The sequence below is a fragment of the Centropristis striata genome, chromosome 21 (assembly GCF_030273125.1).
Source record: "Centropristis striata isolate RG_2023a ecotype Rhode Island chromosome 21, C.striata_1.0, whole genome shotgun sequence".
In the NCBI taxonomy this organism is placed as follows: domain Eukaryota; kingdom Metazoa; phylum Chordata; class Actinopteri; order Perciformes; family Serranidae; genus Centropristis; species Centropristis striata.
The window spans coordinates 23146254-23165446 of record NC_081537.1 but is presented as its reverse complement, the minus strand read 5'-3'; the positions used below and the strand labels follow the sequence as shown (position 1 = coordinate 23165446).

General features: G+C 35.2%; 1 protein-coding gene across 2 annotated transcripts in view; it reads left to right on the top strand.

The window, feature by feature from the left end:
* The window catches only part of LOC131959262 (ankyrin-3-like), a 138827-nt gene that overhangs the window by 68458 nt on the left and 51176 nt on the right, over positions 1 to 19193 (top strand). The window contains exons 17-25 of one of the 2 annotated variants that reach the window (XM_059324399.1): positions 352 to 450; positions 1432 to 1629; positions 2426 to 2524; positions 2636 to 2734; positions 2876 to 2974; positions 3756 to 3851; positions 4887 to 4959; positions 6383 to 6442; positions 13211 to 13334. In XM_059324399.1, the coding sequence (XP_059180382.1) occupies positions 352 to 450; positions 1432 to 1629; positions 2426 to 2524; positions 2636 to 2734; positions 2876 to 2974; positions 3756 to 3851; positions 4887 to 4959; positions 6383 to 6442; positions 13211 to 13334 (947 nt within the window). Of the gene's footprint in view, positions 1 to 351; positions 451 to 1431; positions 1630 to 2425; positions 2525 to 2635; positions 2735 to 2875; positions 2975 to 3755; positions 3852 to 4886; positions 4960 to 6382; positions 6443 to 11484; positions 11826 to 13210; positions 13335 to 19193 lie in introns of those variants that run through there. The other variant, XM_059324400.1, reaches the window with a different exon arrangement.

Here is a 19193-nt window from a genome sequence, read left to right as displayed (position 1 = left end):
AACTTTCTTTTTTTTAAATGATTTCTGTCATTATAACAGATTTTTCCGCACAAAAGACATGTTTGAGTTGTTCCCACTTCTAGCCATGATTGTGCTGATTCCATAGAGCCGCAGGACTTTTAGATGTTAGATATATTTAATATATTGCAGTCAAAAAACGCCTGAAAACTGCTTTGGGTTCAGAGGGTTCACAGAGACAAATAACTCACACGTTGTTTTGTAGCTTTCACAGTTTCCTCTCCATCACCACACTGCACTGTACTGTACATTTATCACCACCTAACACTCCCTGTGTGTGTGTGTGTGTGTGTGTGTGTGTGTGTGTGTGTGTGCGTGTGTGTGTGTGTTCAGAGCGGACTAACTCCACTGCATGTGGCAGCTCACTACGATAACCAGAAGGTGGCGCTGCTCCTGCTGAACCAGGGAGCGTCTCCACACGCTGCTGCGAAGGTAAGAGAGAGAAATCTAACGTCCCTTAATGCACCACAACCTCTTTACTCTCTCTCTCTCCGGGTGAAAGCAGCCTGACCTAGTTTCAGTTAAAGACACCCACATGCATTTACACCGTGGAGCCGAGCGGAGCGCTGTGATTGGCCGGTTTGAGTCCCCCACTCTACTCTAACAGCATCTCTGTAGAATAGAGCTGCCACTGAAATTAGCCCCGATAACTTTACTCTCCTCAGCCTGTTTGCATTGGACCAGTTCTACCAGGCACCTGCTGTGGTTTTAAAATGACCTTCTATATCCGCTAGAGAAGTGAAGTCTGGATTTTACTCTTTTGCACAAATTTTAATTCATTTAAGTCATTTTTCCACGATAAGGAAAATTTCAACATCATCATATAAAACAAAAAACTTTGATTTTGAAGTTTGAATTTAAACAATATCGTCTTGATGTTTGTGTTATTTGTAAACTAAATGACCTGATTCAGAATATTCTGTATTTATTTGCGTCTTTATTAATATACCTTTGCATTAATTCCCTATTTTTTTTAAACTTTAATAGTAATTTCCCTTTATTTTGCATTGTTTTATTTACTTTACAAAATGTAATGTATTATTTATGTATATTTAATAATTTATTTTATTTTTTATTATTTTCCTCTTGCTTTTTTCCATTATTTATTATTTTCCCTAACGTAATTATTTCTGTATTATTTTACCTATCTACTTAATTTCAAAATTTTAATTTGAAAAGTTAATGTCAATTTTTTTTCAATTTTAATATTTCAATAGATGATTGTACTCACAGATCAAACAATTTTTCAGATTTGCAGAGACCTTTATGTTCATGTTAAGTTATTATAACTAAATTAGCTTGTTTTTAGAATATTCTGTATTTTTTCTGTTAGCTCTCTTCTTCACGGCTTTTCTAACTGAAATATATTTTGTCTTAAAAATATATAAAATAACGATGTTTCTTTTCATGCAGAATGGTTACACGCCGCTCCACATCGCTGCGAAGAAGAACCAGATGGAGATCACGACCACGCTGCTGGAGTACGGCGCCTCCACCAACACGGTGACGCGGCAGGGCATCACGCCGCTGCACCTCGCCGCGCAGGAGGGAAACGTGGACATTGTGACGCTGCTGCTGGCTCGAGACGCTCCCATCAACACGGGCAACAAGGTACCAGATTTGAGCCTGGAAACTGAGAAGGAGAGAAAATTACATAAGTAGAAATACATAAATAAATGAAAATAAAATATTTAAATTAAAAAAAAATAAAAATAAATGGAAAGTCTATATTTTTACATTTCTTTTATTATTTATTTAGCTATTGTATTTAATTTTTTAAAATTTATTTTTATATTATTCCTACATTTATTTATTCCTACCTTTATTTATTTCTATATTGATTTATTTTAATATTTATTTATACATGTATTTATTTATTCATTTCTACATTGATTTATTTTAACATTTATTCATACATTTATTTATTTTAATGTTATTTCTACATGTATTTATTTCTACATTTTTATTTTTTATTTATACATTTATTTATTTTAAGATTTATTTATACATTTATTTATTTTAATATTATTTATTCATTTATTTATTTTAATATTATTTATACATCCATTTATTTTAATATCATTTATACATTTATTTCTGCATTTATTCATACGTTTATTTATTTATTTAGGCGGAAGCACAATAAGCAAAATAAATGAAAAAATATAAAATTTCCATTTTTATTTTTTTTGCATTTACTTATAGATTTTTTTATTCATTATTTATTTCAACTTATGTTATTTTTCGTCCTTCAACTGCCACATGTTTGCCACAAAAATGAGACTTTCTTCATCCAAGACTGTTTTGATAAATACTTGTGTTGTTTTGTGTCAACTTCTGTTTTTTTGTTATTGGTCATTAGAATAAAAGTCTGTCTTCCATTGTTTCTGTTTCTCTCTGTCCTCAGTCCGGTCTGACTCCGCTCCACCTGGCTGCTCAGGAGGATAAAGTCAACGTGGCAGAGGTTTTAGTGAACCAGGGAGCCACTGTGGACCCCGAGACCAAGGTAATGGGTCTTTTTGTGTTTATTCTGAAGTAATTATTGTTTCAGATATTTATCAAGCATGACTGTATGATCGTGTCTTTGCTCATCACAATAACCACATTATTCCTGCAGCTGGGATACACTCCCCTCCACGTGGCCTGTCATTATGGAAACGTCAAGATGGTGAATTTCCTGCTAAAGAATCAGGCGAAGGTCAACGCCAAGACCAAGGTAACACTCAGAGTCTAGATGTGTTTTATTCTTTTATTTCTGTGTGCAAAAAGAGATTGAGCAACTGTATAAATGTGTGCATCAGTGTGTGTGCACAATAAATGTGTTTAATATTTCACCTTCCTGTGTGTTTCTGTGCAGAACGGGTACACACCTCTCCACCAGGCTGCACAGCAGGGACACACACACATCATCAACCTGCTGCTGCACCACGGAGCCTCGCCCAACGAGCTCACTGCTGTCAGTACACACACACACACACACACACACACACACACACACACCCTCATAGTATAGAATAGTGAATTCCCTTGCAAGGTTATAATAGTTTTGGATTTTTCATTAGTTTTAGTTTTAATTTTTTGTTTTCAAATTCAGTTAGTTCAGTTTTTAGAGTGAGTTTGCTAGTTTTAGTTTAGTATTTATTTATTTGAAATGCTTTAGTTTTAGTTTAGTTTTTATTAGTTTTAGGTTTTTTTGTAATGGGGTATTTGTTGGGTGGGAGATTAAAAGAGGTCACAGTAAATTTTGCCTTTATTTCCTTTGCCTTATCCATCTTCATTATGTATGAAAGAAGTTGACGAAAATGAAGGACATTTTCACTATAATTTTAGTTAGTTTTGTAACCACACAATACAGTTTCAGTTAATTATCATCGTCATGAAACCTTAATCCTTAAAACAAAGTCTGAAAACTCAAAAAAGCCTTTAAAGAAGTGAGGACTGGCCGAAATGTCCTCACTTTGCAAAAATGTCCTCACTCTGTTGGTTAAAAACGTGTTCTGGTCCTCACTATGTAGGAAGTATGAGAATACACACACACACACTGCACACACACACACACACACACACACACACACACACACATACTCAAGCCAATACTAAAGTTTGATTGTGCATCGTGACATTTGCATCATTTTTCGGTCTCCAAACATACAAAATAGCTTTAATTGTTAAGGTTTTAGTTGCCAGTCCAGTAGTTCACAGTTTTCATCTCCGTTATGTTTATTCCTTTTGTCCAGAACGGGAACAGCGCTCTGTCCATCGCCCGGAGGCTCGGCTACATCTCTGTGGTCGACACGCTCAAAGTGGTCACCGAGGAAACTCTCACCACTCAGGTGCGTTTGTGTTTCCTCACAAATATTTCCTTTTTTAAATATAAAACATAAACGTTTTAACACACAATAACCTCCAGCTGGAATTAATTTATAACCGAAATATGTCATACATTAACATAGCATTAAAATTACAACTTTATCTCAGTTATTACAAGTATATTTTATAATATTTTAGTTTGACTTCTGCTTGTTTTCTGAACTATCCAATTTGCATTTAATGCTTTGCTGTTATTTAAACTCTACACAGAATAACTGCAGTCAGTTCCACTTGAAACAGATTGAATAATGGAAGAATATTCATGTTTATTCCTTTTTATAATAATAAGAAAAAATGAGATGCCAAATAACAAGATATATATATATATATATATTCCTAACTTTCTTTTCTTTTCTTTAAAGTTTTCTTATCATAATTAGATAAATAATGATAGTAATATTAATAATAATTATTATTATTATTAGTAGTAGTAGTAGTACTGGTAGTAGTCTTATAACAAGATTTATTAGATATTTATTAATAAATCTGATTTATTTAAGATGTATTTGATAAGATAATTGTTATTTCAATAACAAGAAAAAACAAGATAAAAAATGAAAATCCAAAATATAGAAAATTAAGAATTTATTTACATTTTTTCTTTAATTTTCTTATTATAATTAGATAGATACAAATAGAAAATTAAGAATATTCTATGTTTATCTTATTTTATTCCTGTTATTATTATCATTATTATATTTATTATCACCATCATCATAGTTTTCTTTCACAATACTTACAGCCTGAAACTCAAGACTTCCTGCAGTAATTCACATTAAAAGCCTCAAAGGGAACAATCCTTCCCTTCACTTGTAGGTTTTTTTATCTGCAGGAAGTGTTGAATTTCAATTTCATGGCACCGTTACATGGATCAAAAGAAAAGCAAAGCAGAAAATGATGGATGAAAGCACATGAAAGTTGGACTGAAAGGGTTTTTTTATAAATATTATAGAGTGAATAATTGAAGGTTTTCCTGTTCTGGTGTTTCTCCTCAACAGACGGTGATCGAGAAGCACAAGATGAACGTTCCCGAGACGATGAACGAGGTGCTGGACATGTCCGACGACGAAGGTGAGGATTCACTTTACTGATTTACTTTAATAAATGAGGACGTTTCTCCTTTACGCTCTGATGTCAGGGAGAAACTTTGAGTCGTGTTTCTGGCTCCAGTCTGGAGCTCTGAGTTCTGGTCCCTGGGTGGAAACATTTCCCAGCTGTCGTCATGGAAACCGTTGTTTTGTTGTTGTTGTTGATGAGTAATTCAGGTGCAAAATGTGCTTTTTTTTCCATCATTAACTTATTCCATTATATTTCATCTTTGACATTTTTTTGCTTCATTCATGATTTCAGCTTTTATTTCCAGTGTGACACAAAAAGCCTGAGAACATGAACAGCAGGAGAGTTGCCACAACTGATTACATTTGACACTTTTTAACTGTTTAACTCATATTATTGGACCTGCCTATGTAATTATAAGTAGATGTGTTGATGTCAAGTTATTTAATAGAGAAAACAAGTTGTGAGGGGATTAAAGAGGGGATTAAACAGATAGTTTTCATGGCAAATCAATAATATTTCAGTAAAGCAACTGGAGCATTTTGACCCTAAGATAATACATACTTTCATCAAAATGTGAATATTTAGATTTGGAAGCTACAGGATGATATAAAAACCTTATAAAACACAAAGAATAATGGCTCCAAACTTTAATTCAGCTGTTCCCACAAATCCAGCCGTTATAAATCAGCTGCTTTATTTTTTATAAAGGAGCTTTTTGTAAGATGGAAGCAACATTGGTTTTCTGTCCGTCATGTCCTGTAGTCAATGAACTCTGTTGTTGTTTATTTTTTATTCATAGCTGTTCCAGAAAGATGACTTTCCTCCCACCCCTCCCTTTACATGTAAGGAGGGGGAAATCATTCTCAATATTAACAATAACAAGAAAAAAAACAAGATGAAAAAAATTAAAATTAACAATATAGAAAATTAAGAATATTTATGTTTATTCCTTTATTTTTTCATAATAATCATAATTTATAATAATAAGAAAATAATATAACAATATATATATCCTATATATTCCTAATTTTCTCATTTGTTTTTATTATAATTAGATAAATAATGATAATAATGATATAATGACAAAAAATACAAAGGTTTTTTTTAACATCTTTTGTGCTTGATTATGTTTATCTTATTTTATTCTTGTTATTATATATATATATATATATATATATATATATATATATATATATACAAACTACACATGTATATATAGATTTAAAGAAAAGTGTTCTTTTAGGGTTTTTCATAGGTTTCTGTGTTCGCATATTTCTCCAATATGTTTATTTTTTTATTATGACCACGTTTAAAGAAAACATTAAGGCGACTCTCCTCTGTTCACATTGTTTGATTTAAAATCTTTCTTTGCCTTTAATTTTGTTCTGAACATGATTTTCCCATATTAACTCTCTGCTCCCCCATCCTCACACAGTCTGTAAAGCCAATGTCCCCGAAATGATCACAGAGGACTATATATCTGATGTGGAAGAAGGTATTTTTCATCTTTCTTCATCTTTTTTTTGTTTGTTCTTTAAATCTCCGCTTCTTTATGTACGTCATTCTTCATCTCCAACTTCTGGTTTCTCCTTGCTGTCAGGATTTATATGTGCTTTATTTCATTGGAATAGTGTTAAAACAAGGAAAAAGGTTCAGTGTTCATGTGTTTCAGCTGCTGTTTCCCGCTTCACCTCCCTCATGCTGAGTTTGTTGCAAAGCTTTCAGTATTTTCATGCATCAAAATGCACCAAATATGCCCCTTTTTTTCTCTCCTGGTTGCCATGTGAACTGTCTGCATATGGCGTTGCAGGATGTGTGACAGATTTCTTTTCATACCCTGAAGTACACACACACACACACACACACACACACACACACACTGATCCTTTGTCCTCGGGGGGGTTGTCAGTGACGCTTCCATTGTAGTTTCACACATTCGGGCCAAAGCAAACACGGTGTCAGCTGCTGGAGTGTGTGTTTCTCTTTCTGTGTGTGTGTGTGTGTGTGTGTGTGTGTGTGTGTGTGTTCTCCTGGTCTCTATTGTGGCTAAAAAGCAGCTGAACTTGAACTTTTCACTCACTCTCACTAATGAGTTTTTGGGTGAGGGAAAAAGGGATGAAAAAAATTGAAGCCGATATATTGATTTTTTTTTTCTTTTAAATCAATATTTCTTTTCTGCCCTCCAGGGCTTTTTTGTCAAAGCGCGGATAAAAAGTGATAGACTTTCACATATTTTCACGTGTTTGGACTCAGCTGTCTGTCATGCATGATTTAATTATTATTATTATAAACAAATAAGGAACAAACATAAATATAAATTCCTAATTTTCTAAATTTCTTATATTCTTAATTTTTAGTTTTTTCATCTTCTTTTTTTCCTTATTATTATTATTATTATTATTATTATTATGTATCTAATTATAATAAGAAAACTTAAAAGTTAAAAAAAAAGAACTTACTTTTTTCTTAATATAATAAAAAATAAGGAATAAACATAAATATTCTTAATTTTCTCAATTTTCCATATTCTTAATTTTCAATTTATTCAACTTGTTGTTATTATTAATATAATTTTTAATAATTATTTCTCCTCATTATAAAAATAGGGAATAAATATTATTTTTTCTTCTTTCTTTTTCTTGTTATTATTGTTGTTGTTGTTATGTTTATTATTATTATTATTATTATTATTATTTATCTAATTATAATATGAAAAATTTAAAGGGAAAAAGTGTTTTCTTATTTTTTATTCTTATTTTAAAAAAAGAATAAGTTTTCTTGATTTTAATTTTTTTCATCTTGTTTTTTTCTTGTTATTAGGGGTGAGAGGAAGTCAACTTTCTGCTAGAAAGGCTATAAATATAATAGTTTAAAAATAGAATAAATAACAACAGGGTTTATTCACTGCGGGGAATGACAGCTAGAAAACCGATTTCGTGTAAAGTATTTGAAAATTAAGATATAAAAGGTCCTTTTCAAAATTGAAGCAGCTGATGTACTACTGCTGGATTTTGTGGGCACAGATTAATTAAAGGTCAGATCCATTTTTTTGTGTGTGTTTTAGAGGTTTTAATATCATCCTGCAGCTTTGAAATAATGTTCCAAAGAGTAAAAGATGTTGAAGGTGTATTTTTGCTTCATTTGAACAGAGATGGATGTTGGAAATATCTGCATCAACTATTCCTGTAAGTGAAAAAACAAGAAATGTGGCTGTAACTAACAAACAATAACCGTCTGACGTGTTGCAGCTGCACTGATGCAACTAAACTTTTATATATTTATGAGCATGTTAGCACCAAATTTATGTGCAAGTTGTTGTTGTTGTCTTTGTTGTTTTTGCTTCAGTCGAGCAGCCATCTTTAATTTCTGATCTAAAAATACATGCAGTGTAACCCTAGGCACACACACACACACACACACACACACACACACACACACACACACACACGCTGACATACCAGCTGAGTAACAGCAATGATTAACATCTCCAATAACACACCGAGGCCGTGATCTAAATCAGGACGGCCCACAAACCCTCTGCAGCTTTTATAAGCTGTTGTGGGATCCCGAAGAGTTTTTCCAGAGTTTTAAAGTTAATTAATATGTGGTCAGCAGGAATATAAAATCTGGATGGCGAGTTAACTTATTCAGCACATGTTAGTTTGTGTTTCCTGCCAAGTTTTCACCTCGCTCCAACAACTGATGTAGTGCTGAATTATATGTTTCCTGAGTTTTATTCGTCTCTTTGGCTTCAACATTTCATATTCTAAAAATACCTCGCTCTCCAGTTATAAAAAGGACTGTTTATAAGAAGGCAACATACCAGACAACTAATCAGTACATTGTAAGATTATCTTAGATTGATGGTTTACATTTGGACTCCTTAGTCTTTTGTAAAAAGAAAAGAAAGAGGGCTTGAAGCTCGACTAGACTTGACTGGAACAGAAAAATCAGAAAAAGTCCTGAAACTTCAAATTGAATAAGAATTCGACAATCAGGTGTTGCATAATTATCTCAGGTTTGTAAAAAGGTTTTATTCAACAACTTGGTGACAACAACTCAAGATTTAACGAATTTCAGACGCTCTTATCAACTTTATTTCAATGGCAACAAGCAACAAATTTAGCAACTCGGACATCAAGGAAAAGGCATAAAAAATATAATAATCAACTATATATTATTGCAAGTTGTTCCCAAGTTTCTTCCATTCTCACTGCTTGTTGCAGGAGTAGAAGTTCAGTTGTCATGAGTTTCTACATTGGAACTTTTCAAAACAGGAGAAAGTGTTGCATTATAGTAGAAGCGCCATTAGAGTCTCGTGCCATTCCTGAAGGTCCTCGGTTGAGTTTTTATTTTGAATCTATTTCATACAAGATTTATGCAAATGGCATTAACATTTTTAGACATTGACATTTTTGGAACTAGTGCTACTTTTATCGGAAAATAAGTTTGCAACACATGTTCAAATGTTGTCTTTAATGATCCAGACCCATAAGACTTTTTTTCCTGACAAAAACTGCAAAAATTCAAGACAAGAACTATAAATATATGTTAATAAAAAAGTGCAAATATGCAACATGCTACAAAGAGAATAGGAAAAAAAACTGTGTTGGAGTTGTTGTTGCAGTTGTAAATGTCTCTCGCGTTCCTAGATTGGAAGCCCAAGAGTAAACATACACTGGAGATAAAGTAAGGTCTCGATACCGACCTTTATTTTTGGTCACAGGTAAAATTATGCAGATCTGGTCTCAGAATAACATAATTCTCACAGTAATTCAGTTAGACACTGAGTTCTATTGGCCAGTTACTAATAACAACAGCTGTTCATGATGTTTGTTAGACACAATGTGTGAGTGTGTGTGTTGTTCTTACAGGTGCGTATCTATGGGTTACCGAGCCTAAACATGACAGCCGAGAACCCAAACTGTACACTTGTAAATCTGTGAGAAAAAGATTATGAAATCACCAGCAAAGTGGAACATTTAATTTGCTCTGCACAGCATTTTAATGATCCAAATATAACAGAGTAATGTTTTTAGCCCCTTTCAGACCCTCGTTTCAAGTCGCGATATTTCCTCCTAACTCCTTCAGTCTGAACGTCCCGGAGGTGTGATGGGGGACCGAGTGATCCTGGTAACGCACCGTATTAGTGTGACCAAGAAAGGAAGCGGAGCACCTCATCAGAAACTCGCCTCTCTCTGAGTCCGACAGTAATCGAATCATTTTCAGCAAACTGCAGAACAACTTTGCTGAGTCTGTAGAATCTCTACACGACGTGCAGCTCTTCACTATTATAAATTGTTTTAAATGCTGCCGTCGCTTATTGTGCACGTACTGCTGATGCTCTGTTACCGTCTCACTTGGTTCTGCAATGCAAGATTACAACGTGGATTGATGCCAATATTACGCCGTTGCAGAATCAGTATGAATGTCCCAAATTTGAAATGATGGCAGAGCTCGTTATGGGACTTTTGTGTCAAAAACATAGTCTGAAAACGGCTAAAGAGAGTGGTGGGAGTACTGGGGGGAACATACTGCAGTCATGGGGAAAAAAACATTAGACCGCCCTTTTTCTTCAATTTCTTGTTCATTTTAATCTTCCAGCCATTTTCCATGTTTTTTTTGGTAATAACCAAAATCATTATCAAGACAACCATGGAAAATGTCTAGATATCAGCTCTTAAATAAAACTCTTATGAGCTATTTTTGTGGTTTTCATTATATTTGTCCAAACAAATGCACCCTTAGTTGTGCCAGGCGTTAAAATGAACAAGAAACTGAAGAAAACAATGGTCTAATCATTTTTTCCATGACCTTTATATGCAATATTTTCCACTGGTAGAATCTGCAGACAGGTAGTTTTGAAGTTGTTTGGGAAATCCTTTGCAGAGTTGATGTTTCTCTTGAGGTGACAGACGTTAGTCGACACTCTGAAAGATGCAAAAGATCAAGAAGAGGAAGAAGATGTGATCGTTCTGACGGCAAAGAATTTGTGCTATTTAGTAGATGAAGACAGACAGGTAGAGCGAGGGAAAAGACGAGACGAAAACAAAACAAAAGCACAAAATATGTAAAGATGGAGAAGTGAAAGTAGAGCAGTGAGTTAGTAAACTGTAACTGTAACATGTAAAAGCTGCAGAGGTAGTTTAGATGTTGGAGTCTGAGTCACACACCCACTTACTATTTCTGTCCTGCAGTGAGCTCTAGGTGTCTGTCCCACACACACACACACACACACACACACACAGACTGGATAATCCTAGAGCAGGGTGGGTAGGCGGGAGAAAGCTGATCTGTTTGTGTGAGCGCCGGGCTGTGAGAGAGAGACAGACAGTGCAGGAGAGAGAGAGAGAGAGAGAGACTAAGAGAGAGAGAGAGAGACAGAGAGAGAGAGAGAGTGAGAGAGAAACAGAGAGAGAGAGAGAGAGAGCGCTGAAGGAAGAAAAAGTTAGTTTTGGGAGCTGCTGTGACCTGTGGCCGGATGAAGTGCTTTAAAGCCGGAGGTGAGTCTCTGGAGGAGGTTTTTGGAGGCTGAAATGAGTCGGGGGACTCTCGGGGGCTGGAATGTCGCCAGATGGGGTGTGTGAAGTGTGTGTGTGAATGTGTGTGAGGGAGAAAGTTTGTAGGTGGGGGGGAGGGGAGCTGTAGGGGACAGCAGGGTGAGGCAGGGGTCTCCGGTGCTTTGTGGTCGCTGGAATGCTTCCTTTTCTTTCTCTTTTCGCTCCTCCACCCGCATGCACTTGCTCTCCCCTGCTGACTCCTCCTCTCCTCTCCTGCCGTCTCCCTTTCAACTCTCGGTCAGCGGTTCATCAGCAGGATCTACAGTAACTCTGAGGGGAATAACATGCTGCTCACTGTTTCCCTGCTCGGCCTGTAACGTATGTTTCAACCACTTCTTTTTTAGTGTTTGTTTGCTGTGTTGACACAAACTTCTGCTTGAGAGTGTTTTTATTTGCATATGAAGCTGTTAAACTGCTCACTAAACTAACCAGACACAGGAAGTTACTGACAGCAGCACTATTTGTAAAGCTTCTCTGTTAACCTTCCTCTTGTGTCCGGGTCGCCACCGACCCAATTTAGGTTTTAAGTGCAAAAAAGTATCACACAACTTTTGTTTATTGCACACTGCAAATTATTTGGTTCTTACCAAGATACAAAAAACTTAGATTTGGAAGTGTTAGATAATTAATCTTGTTTTAAGAGTTCATTTCTTATTTTAAGTGTTCAACATGCTTAATTTACAATCTTAATTCAAGAAATCTTGTCAAGTGAAATTATCTGTCCATGCAGGTAGATAGATAGATAGATAGATAGATAGATAGATAGATACACATCAAAACATACAATTTCTGAATGAACATAAATACACATAAGTAATAAATAAATACAATAGCAATACACTATACACCAGTAAAACATACAGCAACAAAAAATTGTGCAAATGGGCAGGAACTAGCAGCAAGTGAACACATAAAAAATACTGAGATCTTCTTCATTTGGCGTTCAGTGTCTGTATGGCACGAGGAATAAAAGACCTCTTATATGTGTTCCAGCTCGCCATCGGGGCCCTGAGTCAACGGCCAGACGGTAGCAACTATAATACTCAGTACTAGTCAGGGAACATAACAACCTTCAATTTTATATAATTCTCTTGAAGTTCATTTTATTATTTTTTGAAAATTGAAAACAAGGGGTATGCTGTCAAAAAGGCCCACAAAAATATTAAAACTAATCTTTTAATGTGTAAGGAGCCTGCCAAGGTCACCAAGAGGTAGGAAACAAATTGGATGAAAAATAATTGTTTTAAGGGTATTTTATGGATCATTTAAGGGTCAAAACCGACCCGTTAACAAAAAGAGATAGTAACAAAAAGCTAACATAACAGGAGGGTTAACATTTGCTTGAGACAAAAAGCCTTTTTAGTGACAGCGAGGACTTTTGTTTCTGTGTGTTTGTTGGACTACAGCTGAACTGGAAAACAGCCTCTGGCCAGCAGCTGCATTGATCTGTATGTGTGAAAGAGCTGCTCTGTGATGGTGCACGCACGACACAAACAAGGGAAACACAGAGGAGCCGATATGTTACATTTCATTCATAAGATTTCCTACTTTATTTACACTTTGACCCAGTTCAGCTAACAGCTAAATGTTGAGTTCATTCATTCTCTGCAGCGTCTTCAACTCTCCAGAGTTTCCAACTACAGAAGCAGATTAAAAAAAAAGGTGACGAAGGTTGTAACTTTTCTTCGGTTGTGTGTTTTCAGGTGATGATGCAATGACGGGGGACACAGACAAATATCTGGCCCCCCAGGATCTGAGGGAGCTCGGGGACGACTCGCTCCCTCAGGAGGGCTACATGGGCTTCAGCGTGGGAGCACGATCACAGAGGTGAGACACACTGAGAGACTGTCAACATTATGTCTAGAGCTCAGCTTGAAATTAATCGTTATGATGTAAAAAATTGCAGCTCTCACAAACTTAAAGGATTATTGATGATGTTGACGTGTAAAGGCCCGGTCACACCAGGAAATTTCACCACACAGCTCATGCTAAAGGCTGAACTTTGACACACAAATTTGCATTCAGAGCTCTGCAGGAATTAATCCTAAAACATGGAGATTATTTAGTGTTTTTGCACTTCTTGCATCGTGATTTGGAAGCCTTTTGATACCAAAATTCAGATCTGTGACTAACAAAAGCGTAAGAGTTTTATGTCATTAAATAAAAATATAATGACTCCGACTGTAGCTTCTTCCATCATCAGCTCTGTAAAAAAAATATGTGTTTAACTCTTAATCACCACTTGCCCGTCTAAACCAGGGGTGGGAAATTAATTGAGATGAGATACTGCGAAGGTTGCGGAGAGCCGGACCAAAACTCTGAACTTTAATTTAATTTAAATTAAATTAAATTGCTTTATAAAATGCAGTACATTATCTGGTTTTGAGCTGCTGCTGGTAAGAATACATGTTAACGTGAAGTAAAAAGCAGTAAAAATAGTAAAATCTCCAATCATCATCTCACTTTTCCATTTAATTTTAACACAGCATACATTCAAACCGCAAAAACAATAAAGCATGTAGCTTATGCAGTAAACTAGCAGTTCAGGGTCGAGTCATCAAGTTTTAGTCAATGCTCCTAACGGCAGTCTGTATTTCATTATATTCATTTCTCAAGTCATACTGTCTTGGTTGATGCTGTGGTGATTAAAATACATGAAGGTTAAAGGATCCATGTGGGCACAGAAATGTTAACTCAGAAGAATCACTTGATGATATGACATTAACAGGAATAATTCAGGAATCATAAACTTCCCACCTGAGCACCAGAAAAAATGAAATCAGTCCTCAGCATTCATTAACTTAATGCAAAAAGCAATATGTTTTTTTCACAAGGTAACAAGGTAACTTAATGTTTCTGTGCAGGTGTGTTTGCGTGCACGCATATACGTAAATCCCCTTCAAAATAAAAGCACTGCGGTTTTATTGATTTCTAATTTCTGGGTAACCTTCCGCGGGCCGGACAGGGACAGCCAACTGGCCGGATGTGACTTTATTATTATGTGGATTATCTGAGTAGTTATCATGCTTAGTTGTGATCTGTCTCAAAGGATTCAAAATGTTTATTTGTCATGTACAAAAGTAGTGAAATACAACGTGGCGTGCTCCAAGACTACGGTGAAGAATTAAAACTATGAATATATGATGATAAAAAAGTGCAGCGTGTAGCCTGGTGAATCACAGCAATATAATATAATAACTACAAATTCAGACAACTGACATAATCCAAGTCAACAATATGAATCTGAGTCCGAACATCACCAAGCTTCTACACCTTTATCTCTGACAAAGTGTGTCACATTCTGGTGTGACTGGGTCTTTAAAACACAGATCAGGTGGCTCCAGGAGTCACAACAACAAACAATTGTGTTACAGTACAAGACAGGAAATTGACGACTGCTATTCTTGTAAATAGAGAAAGAAAACTGTTTACCTGAGAAGCAAAATTCCGTTTATGACAGGAAGCGACTTTTTTTGTTGTTGGCATGTGGTCGACATTTCCAGCATGGTCTCTTTTATTTATGGGATTTACAGCACATTAAATATCATCATTTAACCCTCCTGTTAGGTTGTAACCTGTCAAACTGACCCGTTTCAAAGTTCACTTTTTTTTTTGAAATTGTTAAAAGTAGTGTTTCATAAAAAGAGAAAAAATTAAAATTAAGTTTAAAAAAACCCTCAATGTGATGTAAACCATTTTATTTTATATGTAGGTCTTTCCAATGTACATTTAAAAAAAGTTTTAACATGCATTTTTTAAAGAAAAACAAGTGAATTATCCTCATGAACCTGATCTGTGAGAGGTAAAGAACACCATTGAACTTTAAATATTGATTGAAATGGTTACTAATGGAGTTAATAAAGAAATATAAACAATGTTTATTAGGATTCTTAAGTTTCTGACACTTTTGGATAATTAAACATGCCCGTGTTATTGCTCTTCTTGAAAAACCAAACATAACAGGAGGGTTAAAATAATCAATTTGATGGATACATTGAAGTTTGGTTGTGCTGAAGAGTCTTTTTTTATATATTGGAACAAAAAAAAAAAAGTCTTCTTGAATGGATTCTCATATAATTAAGTAGAAGTAAGAAGCCGGTGAGGTTTTACACGATTCTGACCCCCGACACACTGATTCTCCCCTCAGCGGTGGGAGGTCAGAGTTTGTTCTTTGCGGCCGTTGAACTTTTCTGCTCAAACGAAAATATTGACACTTGTGCAAATTCGCTGACGAGGGAGGGGTTATTGAATATCTGAGCGGTGACACACGGACACAGAGCCACAGGAAATTAGAAACATGTTCGATTTCATGGCCCTGAGCCCTGGGTTAGATCAACACACACTGTCTCTGTGTGTGTGTGTGTGTGTGTGTGTGTGTGTGTGTGTGTGTGTGTGCGTGTGTGCGTGTGTGTGTGTGTGTGTTTAACAAATTTGCTGGTCCGCAGCAGGAATGGGTTCAGATCTTTTCCAGTATAGTCAATTTAGGAAGTGAATTATCTGCAGAAATCCCTGTTTGTAAGTTAAACCTGTGTTGCAGTTGTTGCTTATTTTTTAAGTGATTATTACAAAACTTTTGTTGATGCATCATCAGAAAAAAAGTCACAAGAAGCAAAACATGCAAGTTGAAGTTGTGATGTGAGAGGAGGTGCTTGGTGCAGAAGTAATTTTGTCCCACTGTAATGTAAATCATCATTTTACAGTTTTATTTTAATGATTTTCTCACTGTTCCGGGGCAAAGAAACACTGACTCTGGATTTATGTTGTAGCCATCAGCCGTAATAATTCAGGCTGTCCTCAAGAAACGGCTCGTATGATTTGCTGCAAAATGTAATTCACTGTAATTTGTAGGTAACACATAAAATAATGAAATTGCTGGCTGGGTGTGAGAGGTGGCGGATGGGTCTAAGCTCCGGTCTTTTAAGCAGAAGTCCCTTTGCTGGAGGATATAATACGTACAGTATTGGTGCCCTAACTCTGTTCTTTCCCCCAAACCTTAGGTTTTTGGTACCTTAACCTCAGCGTTTAACAGCATTAAAGGGATAGTTTGGGATTTGGGACATTAAGTTGAATGAAGATTTGCATCCACTATGCCACTGAGAAGAGTTTCATACAACTTAATGTCCAAAATTGTGGACTATCCCTTTAAAACAGCCAGTCTCACACTGGATAAAATACGTACTACAGTCACGTCACAAGTCGCATTTTGCAGAATATCAAATATACAAGTGGTGCTGCAAAAGATTTGGTAGAAAATCATACAAACCCCTTCATGAGGATACAATAAATTATTTCCTTCTAATTCCTGAGGAATTAAGAGTATTTTTAAAGTGTTATATTACATGGAAAATGTTATTTTTATGCTGTTATCTCATTATGGCAAATGCTTTAAAATGGTTAAACTAAAACAAATCATTGGTCTAGAGGACAATATATATATATATATATATATATATATATATATATATATATATATATATATGAGGATCTCAGGAAAATCTGACACTGTTACAGACATACATAAGTACACTTTTTTTATTATTGTATATTTCCGTAATAATGTATGTATTTATGTGAGAGCAACAACAAAATGAATGCACACGCACAACACAGCAACAAAAATATGCATTAAATTACATCACATTTTGCACTAATAAATTAATAATAATAAGAGGAGAGGCAGCACCGTCAATGGACCACTGTTTATAAACAGTCAGTCAGTCAGACAGATACAGACAGACAGTTAATCAATCAGTCAGGTGTTCTTGCAGCCTGGCGCTCCTCCTCTCTGCCTCTCTCTCTCTCTCTCTCTCTCTCTCTCTCTTTCTCTCTCTCTCTCCCTCTCTGCTCCTGTTTGTTCATGATCTGTTGTTTTCTCCTCATGTCCGTTTCTTAATGTTAGTCCCAAAGTCAGGTAAGGCTGCAGGCATGACGAGGCCCCTCCCCCCCTCCCCCATCTCACCTCCCTCCTGACTCCAGTCGTTACTTTGTGGTCCGCTGTAATACATATTTACTGTGTATGTTTGACTACTAACTTAATGATTTGACCAGTTTTTATTTTATTTTTAACACTGTGTGTGTTGACATCAGGCACTGTGTCTCTGTGGTTCACCTGTGTGATCTTTCTGTCTGACTTTCAGTTCAAACACTGCTGCTGTGAGCCCTGCCTGTCAGAGAATAGTTGTGTTTCTGCTTTTGTGTTTGACCGTGGTGACTGTTTCATGACTTTTTCATGGGTCTTTGTGGGTTAGCCACAAAGGTGGAGCTTTGCATCATTTTGGTTTGTGTGTGGAGTTTCCTTCACCGAGCTTCCAGGGACCTGAACTGATACAATCTGGAGGCAAAAAGCTGCTGCCTTCATCAGTTTAGTGTCACATAATGAACCCACAGTGCAGAACTATCTCACTGTATGTTGTCAAACACTGATCTTCAGAAAGATTCATGAAACTAAAAGATTTCATGAAATGCACATTAAAACTGTTTTTAATGGCAAATATATTTTAGGAAATGACTTTATATTTGTTTTGAAAAGTAAAGAAGTTAAGCAAACAGCAGAATGGAATTTTATTTAAAACGTTTTATGAGTTATTTTAATTTTGTGCTACTAACTATTTATTTTATTTATTTTTGCATATGGCAAATACATATGTTTATACTGCAACTATTACTTTTAAATGTCATACTACTCATTTTTCCTTACAAATTAACCAAAAGTGTTATGCTGTTATTATCGATGTTGCTTTAAAAGGGTTAAATTAAAACAAAACAAGTAAACATATATAGTTGTTTTGTATATTTCCTTCTTGAAAGTTGGGAAAACACTGAATTTAAGGGTTTTGTTTTCAAAGTTAGGAGTTCAGATGTACTTAATACTATAAAATATATATATGTTATATTATATATATATAATATTTAAGTATTTAAGTATTGGATCACTGGGATACATTCTTCTGTATCTAATTTGTTTGTTTTTTATTCATTTTGCTACAATTATTATTATTATTATTATGCATTATTTTAGTCCTGGATTAACTGTAAATCTATATTTCCTACAATGTTTTTTTATTTTTCAGTGAAAAAATATAATAGTAAAAATTTAATTTAAAAAAATTATGATAACTGCAATAATAATAATAACAAAACATTCAAATATAAACTAAGAAAAGAATGACAAAATAAAATAAAATAAAGTAGTATAAAAGAGAGTACACATACATTTTCACACATACAGTTTGGTTCTTAAATTAGGGAAATTATTTAATAATTTCACGGTAGTAAGGTTTATCAACACAACCTATGATAACCCTGTTGTCACAAGAAAACAAATGTATTATTCTGAGATAGCAAAAATTTTCTGCAGTCTTCAGATAATAAGATTTAAACTCATTTATGACATCATGGCGTCTCTGCTTCCATAGATCTGTCATCTCAGAATCAGAGTTGTGTTTTTGGCATGTTGTGCTTCAGAGCAGCTCCTCTGAGCGCTGGATAATTGGTTCACATCCTTCTAGTTGTGTCGAGCAAATAGCGCTGTTGTAACTGCAGTTTGAGAACATTCATCACATGTCATCGCTCAGGAATGCTCTTTATTTGCCTCATAAAATTCTCCCTGAAAGCCCCATCACAAACAACATCACAGCAAACAGCACTGAAAAAAATTAACAGTATGAGACAAAACTACTGCAGCTA